At 43.9% G+C, this 19,430-nt stretch overlaps 1 protein-coding gene across 1 annotated transcript; it reads right to left on the bottom strand.

The window, feature by feature from the left end:
• Positions 1–7,787: 7,787 nt before the first annotated feature.
• Positions 7,788–19,188, bottom strand: LOC6554196. Its single transcript, XM_026982877.1, has 5 exons — positions 19,000–19,188; positions 17,263–17,354; positions 16,850–16,960; positions 8,512–8,781; positions 7,788–8,312 (listed from the first exon to the last, which is right to left on the bottom strand). The coding sequence occupies exons 1-5, from the start codon at positions 19,142–19,144 to the stop codon at positions 7,932–7,934; spliced, it is 999 nt and encodes a 332-aa protein (XP_026838678.1). The 5' UTR covers positions 19,145–19,188; the 3' UTR covers positions 7,788–7,931.
• Positions 19,189–19,430: the final 242 nt, after the last annotated feature.

Raw genomic sequence — 19,430 nt, forward strand, 5'->3', positions numbered from 1 at the left:
ACACGCGGCACGATGTCAGGGTGAATTTTTCATAATTTCCAGCGTTCGAAAAGGAGGCAGGCAAAAATATTGCAATATTTAACAGACGCAGCAGCGAAGGCCCGCTACGTTTGCTCCTGTTTTCGCTGCAGTTGTCAGTCAGCATGGCTCGTATGGAGTGGTTAAGGGGTGGACAGGAGGGAAAAGGATACGGAGGGCTGGACGCGAGAGGCGGACCACCAACACATTGAAAGCGCATTTATTTGTCACTTGTCAAGCGGCCCAACGTCGCATCCTGGTCCAACTGGCATTTTATAATTCCCGAACGTTTTCCTGGCTCCTCCTTGCCAGGACTCGTTGAGAAATGTCTCTTGATTGTCGCTCACACTCTCGTACACCGAAAGCAATAAGTTCTGCCGCACTCATACACAGACCATAAGTCTTGGCTTATATTTATAATATTATATAGGTATATTTATTAGTTTTATTGTATTTAGATTCTCACATATGCGAAACCTCTGTAATTTCTCTTACTATTCATGTCGAACACTTTACGTTCAAGAAACAATTTTTCCAGTGCACTTGGACACTTAATGTGGTTGGGGGCTGGGCAAGGCAAGGGCTGAACTTTTATTAATTACCTGCATGTGGCGGACAGCGGTCGCGCGGCGGTCTGTAGGCGGTCTGTCCATCTATCTGTCTGCCTGCCATTTTGTGGCACACGCGGCGTATGAGTTATATGCCGAGGACACTGGAGCGTCGAAGGCTGTTTTCATTTAATTTCATGTTTCAATTTTCAAGCAATTAACGCATAAAAGGCCGAACTCTGGCTGCCTTGCCCAAATAATTGACCAAGATGGAAAACAGTCAGCTGCAATTTCATATGCAAATGGCTTTGGGGTGTGGGGCGAGAAAATAAAAAAAACCCAAAATGGTTAGCAGTTGGTGGAAATGCATTTCCCCAATGGCATTAAAGGAGTGGGTGCTTCAATGGTGGGTGGGATGTCTGTTTTTTCTAATAAATGAAGTGAAAATGTTTTCAGCAAACAAATTTATGAGGCGTGCAGCATCGAAATTATGATAAAAGATTGAAGTGTGCGCATGTGAGCGTTGCCTTGGCTCCTTTCTCTCTGTGTGTGTGTGTGTATAGGTGTATGGGTGCATGGGTGTGTGTGTGTTCGAGTGTTTGTATATAAAGCAAATATGCGCAAATTCGTGTTCTGGCGAAGTAAAGCAGAATGGAGCGCCGAACCAAAAGTGGCGCGTACTCAAACGTAAAATGTTTGTTTGCGGCCGCTGAAGGGGTTGGGGGAAAACCCAAGCCCCCATGGTACCCAAACCCCCCATTGGAATGTGCACACATCAATCACAGTTGGCAGAGCCAACGGGAAAAAATTAAATAAAAAAGAACGAAAATACCAGTGAGAATTTTCGGGGGAATCTAAAGATGCATGTGTCTGTCTCTGTATCTGTACATTCATAACTACGGCAGAGTGGCAAAATAAATATGGGACGTAGTCACATAGTCACAGTCACACACACACACACACACAAATGAAAGCCACGCTAATTTCCGTCACGTTGAGCATACAAAGGAGCGGCAAGGCACGTGAGGAAACCGAGAAATATATGCACGGCAAAAAATGACAAAGCATTATCGGTTCCCCAGCGTAATCTTGCAAAGTTTTTCTGTATATATTTTAGTAAAAAACGTAATAGCACAATAAAGCATGCTTGTAGGATATAAATTTGTGCCTTGCAAGCGCCAGCCCAAAAGTATGCAATGAAAATGTAACCAAGTAGATGGAATTCTACATAGCAATATACATTAAAACAGTCTTTTAAGTGCTCCTTTCGCACAATTCTTAAATGCAATTATACAATTAAATAATTTAACACGTATTGATTTTATGCCATCAAAAGAAGACCATTTGTGTGTGGTACTGCTGTTTTTCCTCCATGTAGCCATGGTGCAGAAGTCGACTTGCTCCTTTCCGCCAAAGATATGTAGCAGAAGGCAAGGGAACAGCTGAAAAAATTGGGAATGGCAGCGGACATCGACTGCATCGAGTGCTGTAACAAGCGTGTAACCTGCTTTTTTGGGCCAAAAGCTGCAGCTGCAGCTGCGTGTATCAGGTGGCATCGGCAGTCACCTTGACTTCCACATGAATGGCGAAAAGTGCGGCACAAAAGAAAAGTCAGTGGGAATGTTGAACATGTCAGGACAGGGAATATTGTGATGTTCTGCTGAAAGCAGGCTATTTCCGGCTTGGGCTGTCCTCATGATCGAACAAAGTTTTCAATTAGCTTTACGGCTAAACCAAAACTCTCTCTCCCTCGGCTGAACATTTGCTTTATTTGGCCATTATCAAGGCATCTAACTGGTTTCTGTTTCTGTTTCTGCTTCTGATTCGGGGCGCAGCATGCAAATTGAATTGCATATGGCCACTCCGGCAGAGGAGGAACTTTTCCACTTTTACTTTGATGAATGTTTCCAGGCAAGTCGGCTCGGTACTAACTGCAAACAAGTATGTGCTGCGATAGCTGGGCCAAAAACTTACTTTCGAGAGCCTCAAAAATAGCACAAAACACGCTTTAAGTTGGCCAACTTTAATGATAGCAAACTAAACGCCAGGTAAACGAGTTGGCCCAGCAAGTTAAACACCTATAAAAATACAACTTTCATTTACGAACATCAACGACAAGGGTTCGAAGGCGGCATGTAAAACAATTTTGGGCTTCTGGGCGTTACTCTCTGCCAACTGGTGAAGCGTGCAGCGTGTAAACGAGAGCTGGGAGTGAGGAATCCAGTGACTTTCAGCTGTGATTTTCAACTTAATTAATTAAAAGCAAATTAAAAGTTTTAATCTCTGCGCTACAAATTGTTGCTGCAGAAAGGGCTTCTCTGCCAGCCCAAAAAAGTGCCTACAACATTATTTCGAGTGGGAAGTTGAAGAAGCCTCCACTGATGAGCAAAAATAATAAACTGTTGCCGAGTTGCTCTTGTTGTTCTCGGAATCTGAAAACAATCAGGGGGAGTGGAGTACGCCTCCGCCAGCAACAAAAGAGCTAGCCCGAAATAAAAGGGTTCATTTTGGGGTCGGAGATGCTTCGTTTTGGCGTGGGCTTGAGTAGACATTTGGTTTCATAAGCCAGTGTAAGCAGATTTTATCTTAATTCAACGTAAAATTAACAAATTTTCAAGCCAAACAACGGCTGGCAAAGCAAGCAAAGTCAATTTGCTTAAACGATTGGTTCAGCATTTCCTCCCTCGTCGGAAGATCCATGCCATCTTTTGATGTTCCAGCAAAACGGCACAGGCCATAATAACTGTTTATTTGCTAGTTTTGAATCCAGAATTTATTGCTCGAAGCTCCTTGATTTGATCAATGGCCTCGAATCAAAGCCAAATGGTATGCACGTAGCTTCGGTATTATGGCACAGACATCGCCATTGCCATCGCCATCACCTTCTGCCACTGCATCTAAGCCATCCTGCTGCTGCTAAACGTCACCGGCTGAATTTATGATGCAATGTCGCCTCCGAGAGCTGCATTCATCACGTTCCCGTCAGCTGCATGTCCAAGCCGTCGGATGGTTGTCATAAAAGATGCTCATCACCAGTTTTCGGGGGCCTTCTTTCCCCGAAGAAGATGCCATAACGCGTTTGTGCCCGAACTTCGTTCGCATCCTTGCGGGCATCATGCCTTAGAACCACGACTAAGCCATGAATATATATTGTATTCTTGGCGAAAATCTGTTTCTTTCGCTAATTGCATGGGCCATAAATCTATAGGCTGTCTCGATTTGAGGGCGTGGTCGGCAGTATCTTGTTTTGCATTTGCGAAATGAAAACACAATGCCGGCCAAGTAAGCCGCCTGGCCTGCCAAGTGCACGTCGATTTCGGCAACGGGCGCCGAAGTCGTGCACCGAGAGAAAAACGGCCCATTTATGTGTGAGATATACCCATGACAACTCTAATCCTATCCTAGACAACTCTTACACAGAAAACAGTCATCTTTCAGTAGGAAATGTTGCTTCTAATTAAAATTTAAAAGCGATGTATCATTAAAGCACACTATTTTGCTTAGTCCAGTGACTTTTTGAACTAATTGAGAAACCCTTCTATTGTTCTTCTCCCCGTGTATTTAGTTGCAACATTTTATTGTGGAGCTTTTGGCAGGGCCTGTCCTGGCTCTTGTCCGATGTTGCCGCTGCTGCAGAAGCACTCGTAAATGTCATGCCGTGCATTTGCATTTCAATTTCCATTACAATTTGGAATGCCAGACCTCCGCCCAATGGCAGTGCCACCCACCCACCCACTCACCCACTGCCGTTTGCTGTTTGGCCGCGATTAGCGCGCTATAAATCCAAAAATGTTGCTGTATTTTAACAATGTTTTTGCGTTCGGAATGCCAGCCAGTCAGCTGGCTGTTCAGCCAATGGCCACTGTGTTTGCTGCCGACGTTTTGTGTTGTTAAATGCATGCAGCGACCATAAACCAAATCATTCGGCGCTGCCACGCCCCCAAAAGTGGCGGAGGCTGTGAAACATTGTCCTGGCATTTTGGAGCTCCACTCGAAGGGAGCGATAGATCGTGCTTCAAAATATGCAACTCATTTTGCTGATGTTTCTGGCAAGCGGGTTGGCATTGCTGTATCCCAGTATTCCAGCATCCTATTTGCATTATTTGTGGCCCGATACGCATTTAATTAAAATGGGGCATTTGCATTAGTATTGGCTTAGCCGCATAGCGCCTGGGATTAGAATCAGCCATATAGTGCCGCCATTCTAATCGGAAACACATTTCGGCAGGGTTTAAAAACCTTACACAGTGAACTGGCAGTGATGAATGGTCTTTCAATGCCACAAATTATTTTAAATGTAATCGTATGAAGTTGCTATACTGCCAAACAAGATGCAAATATTTTCCAGATCAAAACTACTATATTAACTATAGTTATAGTTAACACAGATAACTTAGATGACGATACGAAAGCGATGAAAGCGTTTCTGCATCAAAGCGTTGCAATCACTTAATAAGTGGCATTACCTTTCATAACTTTTGCCTTTCTTCGGCGAATTGCTATTTCCACCATGTAGTCGAGTGTAATTATAGTTGATTTACTCAGCAGAATAAGCCACATGCTTACTTAGTAGCTGTGTCAGCAGTATTGAAGACGATTGAAGAGGTCTGGAGCGTCTTGAGACCCGAGTTTTCCCCCGGCACGTACCCATACGTATGTGTAATGGCTGGGCGTTTTGCCTACTCATTTTGCGTTACGCATACGCCGTGTGTGCGCGCGGAGCTCCTTGGCAATATGGTTACGTGTAAAACTTTAAACAGCACGATGACTGCACAATTATGGCGCAAGGGGTTGAGACGGCGGTGTGCTAGTGGAGGGAGCTCTTAGGTTGGTGGTGCAAAGTTGAAATTGTGGTTGGGTCTTGGCTGCAGCCAATGGCTTGTAAATAATACGAGCTGGGTCGCGATGGCTTTGCCATTCTGTGGCCTTTGCATCGTGCCACGGCTTGTGGCGCTGTCGTTCCTGTTGCTGTTGCTGCTGTTGCTGTTGTTGCAACTAATTAAGACAAACTAACGGTGTGCTGGGGCTGGGCGACCGGTGTCCTTGAGCGGCAGCTTTGCTCAAGGACGAGCGCCAGGGGATGCGTGCCCACCACCATACGTGTTTTGATATATGTGCTTTTGTTACAATCACAATGTGCTTACACGGCGTGTGGGGAGAGTGTGTGAGCCAGCCGGGTGCCAAGTGCACTTAATTTGTTTGCTTAATTTACAAAACATGAGACGCTGTTCCTGTTCCCAGGACCCTGATCCCTGGCTCCTGGACCTCCCTCCTGTGTGTGTGTGTGTGTGTGGGTTTAGCACTCCCCGGCGGTGTCATCAGCGGTATCAGCTTCAGTGGGTAACTGGTGTTGCATGTAAGTGCAGCTGTTGTCGGCGAACGCGAGAAACAAGGACCAACTTCGTCATGGGCATCCTTGAACGGTCCCTCTCTGCGAATGTGTGTGTGTGTGTGTCCTAATAAGGGGATCACTGCCTTAATTATGCGCACCTAGAGTGCTAGACGACACAAACAGTGTTCAAACCTTAAACCCTTAAATGGCAATAAAACGCCCTTTGTACATTTTGTATTATTTATTTATTTCGTCATATAATTCTTGCCTTTATCGCATTTAATTTTGAGCTAAATTCCACGCCCACATAGGCGTGCATTTTGTTGGTTTTTGTGTGGTTTGATTTCGTTTGACCTTTATGCCGTTGCTTAACTCGCATTAAATTATTCATAATTATGCATATTTAATATATAATTTCATCCCGTTGACTCGTTTGCTCGACTTTCATGGGCTTGTGTTATTTTCTCGTTTTCCTGTATTTAAGTTTGATTTTACATTTTATTATTAGTTTGCCTTTCAGTTTAGTTAAGTTTAGTTTGGGTTTCAGTTTTTTCCACCTGCCACAAATCGCTAAAATAATACCGTTTACCCTTCTCTTCTCATTTGATTTACATTATTTTGCTTTTTGGGCTTACTCTGTAATTGGAAGTGCTTCCAAAATTTTCGTTTCTTAGCTGAGAAATACGATTATGCTGAACACGATTCATAATCAAACGCAACCTGAATTTTTTGTGAGTTTGCGCTGCGCATCAACATCTAAAAATAGTCCTTTGGCCAAGGAGTTTGGATTTACTTTCAGTGCGTTCCGCAGAATGCACTCTTAACATCTTTCAACTAACATACACCCATATTACTCATATTACCTCTCCACGGCAATCATTACTCGATAAATATATACGTTGCATTTAGTTATGTAAATTTAGTCTAAAACAAAGTCCATCTTATGCTGGTAACACAAACCGTTCGACGGAAACAAAATTGCAACAGAAAGTGGACAAAATGATACCGCAAATAAGCCACAATTGAAATGAAAACAAATCCAATTAAACTGAATTTGGCCAATATCCAATTTGACTCTTCCGATTTCATTGATTTTCATATGGACTTAATTAGTTTTGTATTTAACTTTTTCTTCACACATTTTGCTCTAGCTTTAATTAATGTTTGCCCATGTGAGGGTTTCGTATTTATTAATTTATTATTTACTGTTTTTTCTTTAGTTCTTTACAGTAATTATTTACATAACTTATGTGCCTAGGCTGCGGTAGTTGGAGGGTAGGGTGTACTTAGTAGTTAAATGTGTGTCACTTATGCTTATTAATTGTTGTTTTCTTTCGTTATGTAACTTGTTTGCAAAGTGTTGTTTGCAAGTGCATGTGTTAATTTATTTAAATTTATGGATTCGTTTCTTTTTTCTATGCTCTGTGTTGTCTGCAGGCAGCTCTGAGTTTTTTTTTCGAAGAGTTAAACACCACGCTTTCATCCACAACATGCAATTACGTGTGTTACGTATTAAATTTACGCTATGTATTTACTTTTACTATTATTATTTTAACCTTCTTTTCGATCTATGCCCGAGCTTGTGTGGAAATTCAGCCCCGGCTGACTTATGTTTAATGTATTGTTATTATCAGAATTTTGTATGTAGCCATCGCAAATTAATGAATGCATTGAAAATATTCCTTCGCTTTGAACTTATGGACTGCGACCCAGTTTCTTTTTTGTTTGTTTGGCGAATGAGGCAAATAAAAAAAAGTATAAAATACAAGGACATGCTACTAGGCGTTGACAATCCAGGGTCGCTGTCGCCAACACTTTCCCCCCACTCCCAATCCCATTATATTTTTTTTTGGTTTTGTTTTTCCTTTTGATTTTTGCATATCCTTTTGCTGTTTTTTTCTGCCATCAAGCACTCGTTCTGTTTTGTTATTTTTTAATTACACAGCTCGCGCTGTTGTTTCATCCTTGGAGGTGACTTGTCCGGCTGCATTTGCATGGCGTTTTCCATGGCGGATTTAAGCGGCCCGCTGCGGTCACAGATGCGCCATGGCCAGTGTGAAAATCGCCAGCGAAATCGCGCCAAAGGCTCCGCAGCAAATGCAGCAGCGCTGCGAGGCGCCTGTGAGCGCCGAGTTGTCAGGATCTCCGTTGGCATACCGCTTGGAACCCTCCAGTCCCAGCAGATTCGGCGATATGGTCGTCGGCGGCGCCGCATTCAGACCGATCCTCTGCGCCACGACCTTGTGGTACATGTGCCGGATGGTCACCACGCACTGCAGGTTCACGCTGTGCTGGTACTTCGTCTCGAAGAAGCCCTGCAGCGCCTGGCTGTTCGCGTAGATTTCCAGCGAGGAGTACGTGGTGGAGCCCTCGTGGGTGTTCTGCGAGATGCGCTGCAGCGGCGTCCTGCGGACCTGCAAGGGATGAATGGGGAATAAGTCAGTACGCCTGATATGTGGAGTTTCACTTTTTAAGTTCTTCTGTGGCTACTGATTCTTAATATCACAATAATTTAAAGCAAATGGAAGTGCCTTAAGTTTTGCGGGGCACGTGTGAATGTTTAACTTCTTGTTTCTGAGCTTTTCGAATGTGCTCCAATGTCCTGCAACTCACCTCGAACCCGTTGATGATCCAGGAGATGTTGGCCGGCGGATACGAAGGACCCACTGTGCACACAGCCTTCAAGTTGTCGTTCACGCCAATCACCTTCTTGTCCACCTGAATCACCGGATCGTCTTTGGGCAGCTCAATCACCTGCATGTGGGCCGATCGAATCTCGGTGTGGAAGAGCGGTGCGTCCTCGGAAACCTCGCACTGATAGCTGCCGCTCAACTCCCGGGTGACACCCTTCAACGTCACCGACGTGGCATCCGAATTGGCGAGCTGAAAGTGGGCAAATGGAATAGGGATTTAAAGCACCATTGGAGGGATTTTAGCATTTCACCGCACAGTAATGCAAGCAGAAAGTATTAAACACTTTTCGAAATGCTAGACTGGGTTTGATTGATTTCGGATCCTGCAGTAATGTCTCTTTTCCCAGTGATTTTCCCAATGAAAATGCGTCTCTGTCACCGCCCATATCCAAAACGAATTAAACTCCATCTTTGAGCAGATTTCCCTTTCCGATCACCATCCCCAAAAAACCCACATCAGATGGCATGAAAAGCGCAGGCAACGCATTTGTTGGTAATCAGCAGAGCATGAGTAAGTACCAGAAGCGAAATTCCAATGGGTTTGGGCATGCCGAACCCTGTGAGCTAGCTGGCTGAGTGAAACCACCCTTGAGGGATCCATTGACAGGGTATTCCAGCTTCGAGACCACTTGGTTTTTGAATCGCACTCGTTGTCGCAGTTTAGCATATTCTGTTAATTGCCAGCAAGCGCTTGCCACTTGGCAAACAGTTGTGCAATATCCTACTCAAAATCCACTTCAGCAGCGAACCACTCGCGATTACCTACCAGTCTGTATGTGTGTGCGAGCGTGTCTGTGTGTGGGTGTGTGTTACTGGTGTGGAAGCGTGTGTGTGTGCGTGTGTGTGAGGGAGGTCCTTTTATCGCAGTCCTGGCCTTTTGTATTTAAGTTCAGCCAGCGACGAGCACAACCCATTCGCATTCGAGTTTTGCATATGCCACCAAAGCCAGAGCGCGAACGTTGCCATCGCTTTGTTCATTTGCATCTGTACTAATCCCGGCATGGCTGCCGTTGTTGGTCGGTCGGTGTGTCCTATTGCTATTGGCATATACTCGTAGCAGCATAGAGGAGCATCCACCCACAACACACCATTCCCCATCCTTTATCCTTTCTAGTGCCCCCGCGGCAAACAACAGCTTTTTACGATTGTTTCAACACTTTGGCGCATTGCTCGGCTTGGCCTGGCTTTTCCTATTTAGTTTGTTGTTTTCTTTCCAGCTAGTTGTGCCAGTTCATTCGCAGATAACGCCGTCGATAAGGGCCGCCAGGCACCTACAACCTTCTGGTATTTACCCCGTTACCCTCCCCCCATTACGGCCACCCCTTCTCGGAATCCCTGTGCTCTGTGGCGGTTGCCAATTGGCATATTGGCCATGGAATGGCTGCTTCGTGGCCCCTGGCGAGCTGTGGTTTTAGTGGCTTTCGGATTTGTCGACGCTGATCTCGTTACGCAATCGTAAAATGAAAACAAATGCGAATCGTATTGATAAGGTTCTCTATATGCAAAGGGGGGTGTGAATAATGGATCCATGAATAATGTCTACTGGGCCAGAGATGCACTATGATTTCGCATCGGTCTCCATGACTTATGGGTGCTAGGGACTTATGAAGTAGCGCTTGCTGCTGCCGTCTAGATATGTGTTGATTAAAAAGAACCGGACATTTTTTAACTAAACAATAGGAAACAAATGTAAAAACTTTCTTTCAAGATCTTATATGTAGGGATTTTATCTATGTATTATAAGTACACATTGCAGTGTACCAACGTGAAATGTACACAATGTTGTGAGTGCAAATAATTGTTTTTAATGTTGAAGTATCTCATTTGAATAATATTTTCAATTTAGCTGTGCACACAAACACACGTTGAGTGGCTGCTTTTTACTAGGCCTGAGGCGATTTCGACCCCGTCTAATTAAATGACACTAATTATGTAATCAAACATATACGGAAAAGTTGTTCCTGACCCGCTTTGTTTATTCAACTGCTTTGTGCGGTGGGGATTTTTCTTGTTGTTTTGCGGCGGACTGCTACGTCTGTCATATTTATTTAATTGCATGTGACTTTATTTGTTGGTACTCTCGGTGGCTCTTTGCGGCGGAAGCGGAAGTGGCAGCGCCAGGAAGCGCGCCAAACAAACGCAAATGTCTGCCATTTTGAGGAATGACACACACACACACACACACACCGCTCATCCTTTTAGTTTGCTCGCATGAAACTGTGGCCATTTCGTAACTGCTCCTCCGGGCAGTAAAAACAAGAACAGAAAAAAGGAGCAGAAAAAATGTGAGGCTGGGAAAATTCAACTCAAGTTGCGTTTGTCGTGAAAAGTTTTTTTTTTTTGTACGAACTCGGCCCACACCGTTTCCCCCTTTTTATTTATTTGTTGGCTTTTAATTTCTATTTATATTTTATATTGCTTTAGCAGCCGCAGCTGCAACTTTCTGGCATGAGAAAAAGAGAAGAAAGAAATGAAATGACGCCACTAAAGCGTAATTTTGCATGCCAAACACACACAGGAGTTTTCCCAGCCAAACGACCAGGCAGCCAGCACACACGCACACCCCTTCAAGCCATGTGTGAGAGTAAAGTATTGTTTCAATAATTCTGGCTTTATGAAATAATAACTTTACGGCAAAAAAGCTCTCGGCCCGGCTGAGCTGAGCTGCCAGAGTCGCCGAGTTGTAAGAATACAATGAATTTCATTGCAGTGCCCTGCCTGACTCACTTCTCTCCACTCTCCACTCTCTACTATCCCATTCCATTTTTCCCAGCACTTTCCCACAGCCATTTTCCGTTTTCTTCCTCCTGCGACTGCTGGCTCCTCGCTGAGTTTCCGCTGTTTGTTGTGCAGCAATTTTAATTTTGCCAACGCTGTCGCATGCGGCACACTAACACACGCGCACGCGACGATGCGGAGTATCTGTGTGAGCCAGAGCTCAGCTGCAGCATCCTCGTTTGCATGCAACACTTTATGAATTATTGCTGTATCAACTCAAGTCGCGGCCACACAACCACACTCACTCACACACACACACTCCACTACTCCTATTCCCCGCCACACACACACACATCCACAGAAACACACACTCCCATGTGCACGTATTATGTCATGCCGAATTTCCGTTGCCTGGAGCATTGTTGTAACTAACGGCTCCTCTTTCTCCAACCAATTTTCCCCCGGCCATGCCACCCACTTCTGCGAATTTTCCAGTTGCCGTTGGCATTTCACAACTTCGACTGCCTAACGCTGGGCAAAAACCGACCACAAATTTAGTGAATGAGATGTTTCCGGTGCGGTTGTTATTCTTCTTCTGCTGCCAGAGCAGTTGCTATGAACAATTTTTGGTGTTTGGAAAATGCATGGCTTTTTATTGTGCTCATTGTTGGCCCAGGCAGACAACAGCACGCCCAAGTGAATGCCCCGCCCCCACTAAAGCACCCAAAACCCCCCAAACCTCTACCCTCTAACCAATGCCATTTGGCGGCCTTTGGATGGAAGGACTGCAGGACGGACGCAGCTAGTTACACTCTGCGATTCCGGAGAGCTTGGTGTGCACACTTCACGAATGCATTTCGCATTTTTATTTATTATGTTTATTTGTTGCCATTTGTCACAGAGCCATTTCTAGCCAAGGCCGCCGCGATGGCGTAAACAACAACAGCGGAAAAATGGCTAGGGGAAAATGGCTTGCGGAAAATGCCTGCATGTGACTAGCCTGAAGTGGCTAATGGAAATTGAAGTGAGTCCTCAGAAAGGGAGATCTCATAAGGTACAAGGATTAGAGAAGAATATGGTTGAAAAAAGGATAAAAACTAAGTGATAGTTGCTCACGCTCGTACACTCCTAATATTATTTTGAAAATATATGGGAAAACTTGTTTAAACATATTTTTGAAAAAACTGAAACTTTAAGAAACACAACTTAGGACTTTGCAAGCAGTTTTACAACAAAAACACTATCGTGTTTTTCAAATTTACCCCCTAAGACCTTAAAAACTTGCCTGAATCAGCCAAAGAAAATTAGCCCTTGCCCTTTGCACACTTAATACTTCGCCTCCTCCTCCTCCTGTCTAGTGCATCTAATTAACAACTGCCTAGAGAAGCCCAAAAAAAGAGGGAAACCCTTGGGAGTACATTCAAATCGTAGACCATAGACCACGACCAACTTTTTTGGTCACTTCTGTCGCCAGTTATCCCTTTTCGGCCGCCGCTGAAATTTCCCAGAGGCAAGTGCATTAATTTTAAGCGCACATTGCTGTGCATAAATGCGAGGCGTGTCGGGTTATTAACAATGTTAAAAGCAAACGCTCCAGCAGCCAGGACACTCAGGCAAAAGCCAAAAGGACACTGCTTTCGAGTGTGTGTGTGTGTGTGTGTGTTGGAGTACGACTGACGCTGCCATTACCGCAAACTTAATGCGGAATAATTCCTTCCGTGTTGACAGTGTGCAAAAAGTTTTTGGGGCGCAAATTTCTGGGATCTCCGCGGCTGGAAAAGCGGGTGAATGCCGAGGAAAAGTGTGTCCACAAGCCAATGGCAGAGGAAGAGGGACAGCAAGATAGAAGGGAACAGGGACAGAGGCTTGCTGGCGATTTTATTGTTGTGGCGGACAATGAATAAGCCGCAAAACTTTAGAGCACTTGGCATATCCTATTCCTGTCCCGCCCCGTTCAGGACTGCTCCTCCCGCTCTTCGGATGACCCTCAACCCGCTGAGAGAGCGGCCTGGTAATTGTGTTTTTAATTGAAGATTGCCAGCGAAGCGAGCGGTGTCTCTAAATTAAAAATTTAATTACATTTAACATGATGGCTTTCCTGTTTATTTCCCCCCTTTTTTCATTTCTATATATTTTACTTTTTTTGCTGTTGTCCCCGTTGACATGTGTAAAGCACAGCACCGAGAAAAATATAAATGAAATATTAAGGAACATATTTATTGAAAGTGCCCTGAAAACAATTTTAAATATTAATATAAACACATAGCCAAGTTCGTGGTGTCCTAAATCAGAAACCAATTATCGAACTTCAAAGCCCCACCATAATTTCTCGCAGTGTGATGCATGGGAGCGGTAGGCGTGGCAGTTGCTTTGCCTTGCTGAATGACTTTTGAAGTTTTGACGACGCGACTTGGCGTTGACTTCCTGCCCACCGCCTTAATATGCATACATTTACATTCCAATAACGCTCAAGTGGACGACACGAGTGCACTTTGGTCGGCCACGCCCCCATCTCCTGCAGCGCCCAGTGCGCCCACAAGTGCCTTTGGATGTCAGCGGCAGCATCATCAGCAGCTGCAGCTGCAGCTGCCTTTCGAGTGCTCGATGCTTTATGCGCCACGCCCACACCACACCTACGACACGCCCCCTCCTTCACATTCACATGCTCGCACACACATGTATGCATATGCATAATGGCCGCCAACTTGGCACGAGCGTAACTTTTCTCATTAAGCGTGTTTAGCTGTTTGAAATGATTTAGCAAAAGTAAAACAAGTCAAGTTATAATGTTTTAATCTCAATTAAGGCACTTGCCACAATTTCGTAGCTGGCTCACTATCACCATCCAGCATCCACTAGCCATTCCCCTCTTCATTTGGCCCAGTTGCCTTGGCATAACTTAAAAATTCCATTTCCATTTGTGGTGTGGCCTTTGACGTTTGCCTTCGTTAGTGCCGGCAACTATCAATTTAAGTTGGAAAACACAGCTGCCGGCGCCTCATTTCGATTTGTTGCTGCTGCCTTGGGGTGTAGGGTATTTTTTCACATTCACCATCCCCCCCTTTTTTTTTTTTGTTTTTTTTTTTAAGTTTAGTTTTTGCACTTTTGCACTTTTCAAAAGCCACCTTTTAACATGGCATCATCATCATCAACAGCGGGGCCAGTGGGGTGGGGTCTAAAAACTATGGCCAACCTTCAAACTTAATTGCACAGCGAGCACGATGGCTAAATCATTTGCATTATGCAATCGACCACAGGATCCCCAGCTTCACTCCACTCCACTCGGATTTCCCATCTTTTCTTACGCTTTTCACCTTTAGCGGTTAACGGCTGATTGCGTCTCAAGCAGTTTTGCCTGGGAGTGAAGTGAAAATTTGCTCAAATTAAAATGAGTTTGCATCCATCTGGAGCGTGCCCATAAGTAGGCTACGAAAATTTTCGCATTAACCTCAATGCATTGGTTTGTTTGTGAGCGTTCTCGTTTTTATTGAATAGTTTCCAATTCGCTGGCGATGTAAGGCCAAATAAAGATCGGTGGGGGAGATGGAATCGGGAAATAATTAACACGCATAGCTTGACGCCCCGCCCCCACCGCCCACTGCTCACTGCCCACAGCCACGCCCACAGAACGCCAAGGACCCCGAACGCTGCAATCGAAATATTTAATTAGTGCAAAAATGCCTTTGAATGCTAATTAGTGGCAAATTAACATCTGAGCAGGGACTGCTTTATTTTTTGTCTGTATTTTATTGTATTTTATTTCGGTTTTCTTTCACATGGCTCTCGTTTATTCCCCGCTTTTTGTCTCGGCCAATGCATTGGGGAGACTGGGAGTGCAAATTAAAGACACAATCAAAGCAAATTAATCAAGTCCACTCTGATTGATGTGGCCAGCACGCCATTATCGATACAGTTGAGATGGCCAAAAAGACCAATGGCTATTGGGCAGAGCGAGCAGCAGACAGACAGACAGACAGACAGACCGGAAACGGAAGTCGGGGGCAAATTATTTCTATGGAACAGCCTTCGCCATCCCTCGATTGCTTTGTTTCGCTTACACAAAACAAACATTACTCCATCATTGCACCCTCGCTTTATGCCATTATTTATGATTATTTAACGTTCCCCCTTTTGGCGCATTTGAAAAATGTGGCCCGAAGTGTTTGTAAATGAGTTTGCAGTTTTATGTGCGGACGAATGAGTTTTCAATTTATATTTCGCCCATACAAATTTTTCATGGTAAATTCAATTTTATTTATTTATGATTATACGACAATCGATTCGTTTTACACAACCCTCGGAAATCGACGCTCCCATACGGACTGTTTATTTGAAAAACAGATGTTATCGGGTTCTTAAATCAGTTGAATATTATCTTGTGCATTATACAACAGCACGTAAATTGTTAATGCAATTTTTATGATTAAGATTACTGAGCCAGTCTGAGAGATACTATTACTAATTCCTTAGTAGCAGTTACTTTGGAAAATACACGCTTCTGTATAAAGTTTGTATATTTTAAGAGACTTCAAACAGAAACTCCCCTGCTTCGCCCATGAATTTCGCAGGTCTGAAGATGAACGGTGATTTTATAAATAGCGTCAAAGGAATTTCGCCACTTTTCACACTGGACTCTGGTCGAGCAATTTATCGCTTACTTTGCGGCTGTTGTTTTTATTAATGAGTGCAGCATGGAAAAGCGAATGCCGAGCAGTTTTCCCCACTAGGTGGGCCATTCTGTCCGCTCCTTGTTGCTGCAAGTGCAGAAGTTGTTTGTATATTTGTTTGTTTTGTTTGCCAGCAGCCGCGCCATAAACTATTTTGCACTTTTCGCAATATTTCAGCGAGCTGCATGTGTGCGTGTGTGTGTTGTGGCACTTTTCGAATTGCAGAGCGGAATATTTCATACACAGACAACACACACATGCCCACTTGTAAATGCAAAACACCACCGAATATTGTAAATAAAAGTGAACAAATATTGCACAGCAATAGAAATAAAACGGGTGACACCGAAAGAGGGACACACAGGCGGTAAGATGCTAGCGGCAACTGCAACTGCCCCCGGCATTGTCCGCATTTAAATATTTGCACAACATTTGAATGCTTTCCCATTTTGCATTTGTTGAAACGCAAACTCGGCCCGAACGAAACACATGGCCTGCTGCTCCAGTGATTTGTCCATTAAGCCGACAATGGGTGAGCAAAAACCAAAGAAAGAGGCGGGACGGGGCAGAGTGCCGAACTAGCAGATACCGAGTACCGAGGATTTTAAATCCGGTTTTTTCAGAATACAACCATTTTTGGGATTTTAATGGTTAAGTGGAGTGCAGTTGGAGTAAGAAAACTTCTTATAGAAACTTTCCTTATTGTAATCTGGGTTTTTGAAGATTTTCCATTAAGTTAAAAAGAAAAACAGTATTTTCGATACTACTGAAATACCTTAAATTCCAAGGAGTATTATGGGAGTATTATACTTAATAGCGTAAAAGACGAGCAGCTTGAGCTCATTGTGGCATCTTCAGCGTAATTTAACTTACATCAACATTAATGCCTGCGACGGCGAAGACAAATGTGGGCTTGGCCTCGCGGGGAACGTAGCGGTAGAACTCCTCCTGTCCAAAGTACCAGCGTACCGCGTATAGCGCCGCCTGCGGAGGAACGGAAGGAAAATGCGTTAATGAAAAGCCTGAGTGGTGAATAGTGCAGGAGCTGGGGCAGCCGAGCCAGCCGAGGGAGCCGAAGGAGCTGAGCGGAAGGAGCAGCCAGGACAATAGGCGACGGGCGGTAGGAGGCAGAAGAGGCTGCCAGAGCGACGGCGTCGACGGCAAGACAAAGTGCAAGTAATTATAATAATTAAGCATGCCGCCGACGACAATATCCTTCGTATTGTTGACTTGGCTGCTGTTTCTCCGCTCTTTTCCAACTTATACCTGGAGGAAGTGTCGCTTACCTGCTCCAAATCGTATTGACAAGACAATGTCGCTGCATTTCCCATTAATACGGCCTCCGGTACGAATATCTTCAGGTCCTTCAGGCAGTGAGCTGAAAGAGTATGGTGGCATTAATACTGAAGGCAGTCCCAAAAGTCGTTTAACCGTTGGATGACCCCAATGACTTGTCCCACATGTCGTATACGCAACCATACGAATTCGATTATGCAGGTCCAACGGAAAAAGTGGAGACGAACCACAGTCGGCATAAAAAAAGAAATAAATATCGAAAAATAAAACCCAATTACCCAGCCAGGTGGCAAAGGAAAGGGATCAGCCCTGAACTACCGAGAACTCCACTTGCATGTTAATTTATGACAAAGTCGAGTGTACGGCGCAAATTTGACTTGCGTTAAATGCAATTTATTTATTTTATTCCAGTTCGCTTCGATTTTCCACGTCCATTTGAAACGGCTAAATAGCGCAATTCAACGCGACCTGGCGCAATTATGAGCGTTAAACGTGGCTCATTCGAATCAATTGAAAATTTAAATAAATTCCAGTAAAGAGATGTGCCAATATGATTATTCCATAAGCACAAAGCGTTAAATTAATTTACGTGAAGAGCAGAAAGTGTGGTTTATTTGCCATTGAGATATGCAATTAAAGTTAAATAATTTTTTAAAGGTATAATGAGTTTAAATGCTTCTTTAATTGCCCATTATGAAATCGTACGCATTTAAAGATATGACTTTAAACGAATTTCATTCGCATGCTAACTGTTAAAATACGTGAATTTTTTTTTTGTGTTTACTAACTTGTACGAAACTGTGATCATCGCAAGTTATATGCAGTTTTAATGATCTTTATTGATTTTACTTTGCAAGTGGTTCAATTACAAGAGTGCGGTGCAATAATTAATTTTCTGGGTTTTATTCAAGCCCTTATGTTGTTGCAAAGAGAAAGGTCAAACATAACTGCAGTATACACACTTACATAATTAATTCATATATATATACTTTTTATTGTAAAGTAACCAAATGAATAACTGTATCTTTTGTAGTGCTAAATGAGAATAAATTTCGGACTTGAATAAATATTTCGTGACCGCGGGCAACCCAATTTGTTAATCAAACCGAGCACTTGATTAAGTGTCGGTACAGGGCGAACGGAAATATATTGAAATATTTTAATATTCATTCGCTTCTTATCCTGCCTCATAAAAGCCCATGATAAATTTGTAGTTTCGATCTCGAAGGGCAGTGTGCTCAATAAATGACCTGTTCTCGCAACGGTTCACACACATGTCATTCGAAAAGTGTTCATCGATTTGTGGGATCGGCGGATTGGCGACTGAGGCAAGTGGAGTGACAGGCATGTGGTTGGCCAAATTATGGCAACTTTAATTGAACAAACCAATATTAATCAAAGGCCAATGCTCGCCCATTCCCGGGCCATTTAATAAATTGACTACTTCACCGCCGTTCGGCGGAAGAGTTGGTTTTTCGCCTGGTCAATGGCTGGGTAAGTGGGTGGTCCAGTGCATAATATATGTGTATAAACAGTTATTTGGTAGATTAAATAATCAATTTTAACCACGCCCCGCAACACGCAGTTGGCATAATAAATTCAGCTTGTTTAACATGACAGACTGACTGGCTGGAAGTGGAAGGGGATTCGGATTCGGAAACGGAAGGGGATGGGGAAGGGGAAGCCCTGCAATATGCCATTTATATGTGGGTCTTTTGAACACTTACCACTGAGCAATAACTCTGAGATTATAATCCAGCTCAACGCCAGCATACTGAATGCCGTATGCAAGGCTCCCGGTCGGCAGGCGCTGCTCACTCTTCGTCCTTTTCGTCCTTCTTCTGGCCGGCTCTGTATCCTTTGGCTGGCCATGTCTATTTGTTGCCGCTACAATCGCAATATCTGCCGCTGCTCCTGTTGCTGCTGTAAAGAGAGTTGCAGTGCATGAGAAAAAGTTTGAAGCACCATATAATCATATTTGAGATGATGCTTTCAGGCTTATTGATAACTGGCTGGCTACTTGTCAAAGTTTCAGCAGTAGCAGCAAATTGAAATGTTGCTCTTCCATCTAGCCCCATCTTTAGTCTATTTATCCGCTCTCTCAGTGCGCTTTGTTTCTGTCTATATCTCGGTACTCTGTACTACCGAGGTACTATGT

This window comes from Drosophila erecta, unplaced genomic scaffold (assembly GCF_003286155.1).
Source record: "Drosophila erecta strain 14021-0224.00,06,07 unplaced genomic scaffold, DereRS2 tig00000000-arrow-pilon, whole genome shotgun sequence".
Taxonomy (NCBI): domain Eukaryota; kingdom Metazoa; phylum Arthropoda; class Insecta; order Diptera; family Drosophilidae; genus Drosophila; species Drosophila erecta.

Coding starts and splice junctions, on each gene's coding strand:
- LOC6554196 (XM_026982877.1), bottom strand. CDS start 19,144: ATGGCCAGCCAAAGGATACAGAGCCGGCCAGAAGAAGGACGAAAAGGA. Junction 8,782..16,849: donor TCGCAGGCATTAATGTTGAT/GTAAGTTAAATT, acceptor GCCCACTTTCAG/CTCGCCAATTCGGATGCCAC. Junction 8,313..8,511: donor GGATCATCAACGGGTTCGAG/GTGAGTTGCAGG, acceptor CATCCCTTGCAG/GTCCGCAGGACGCCGCTGCA.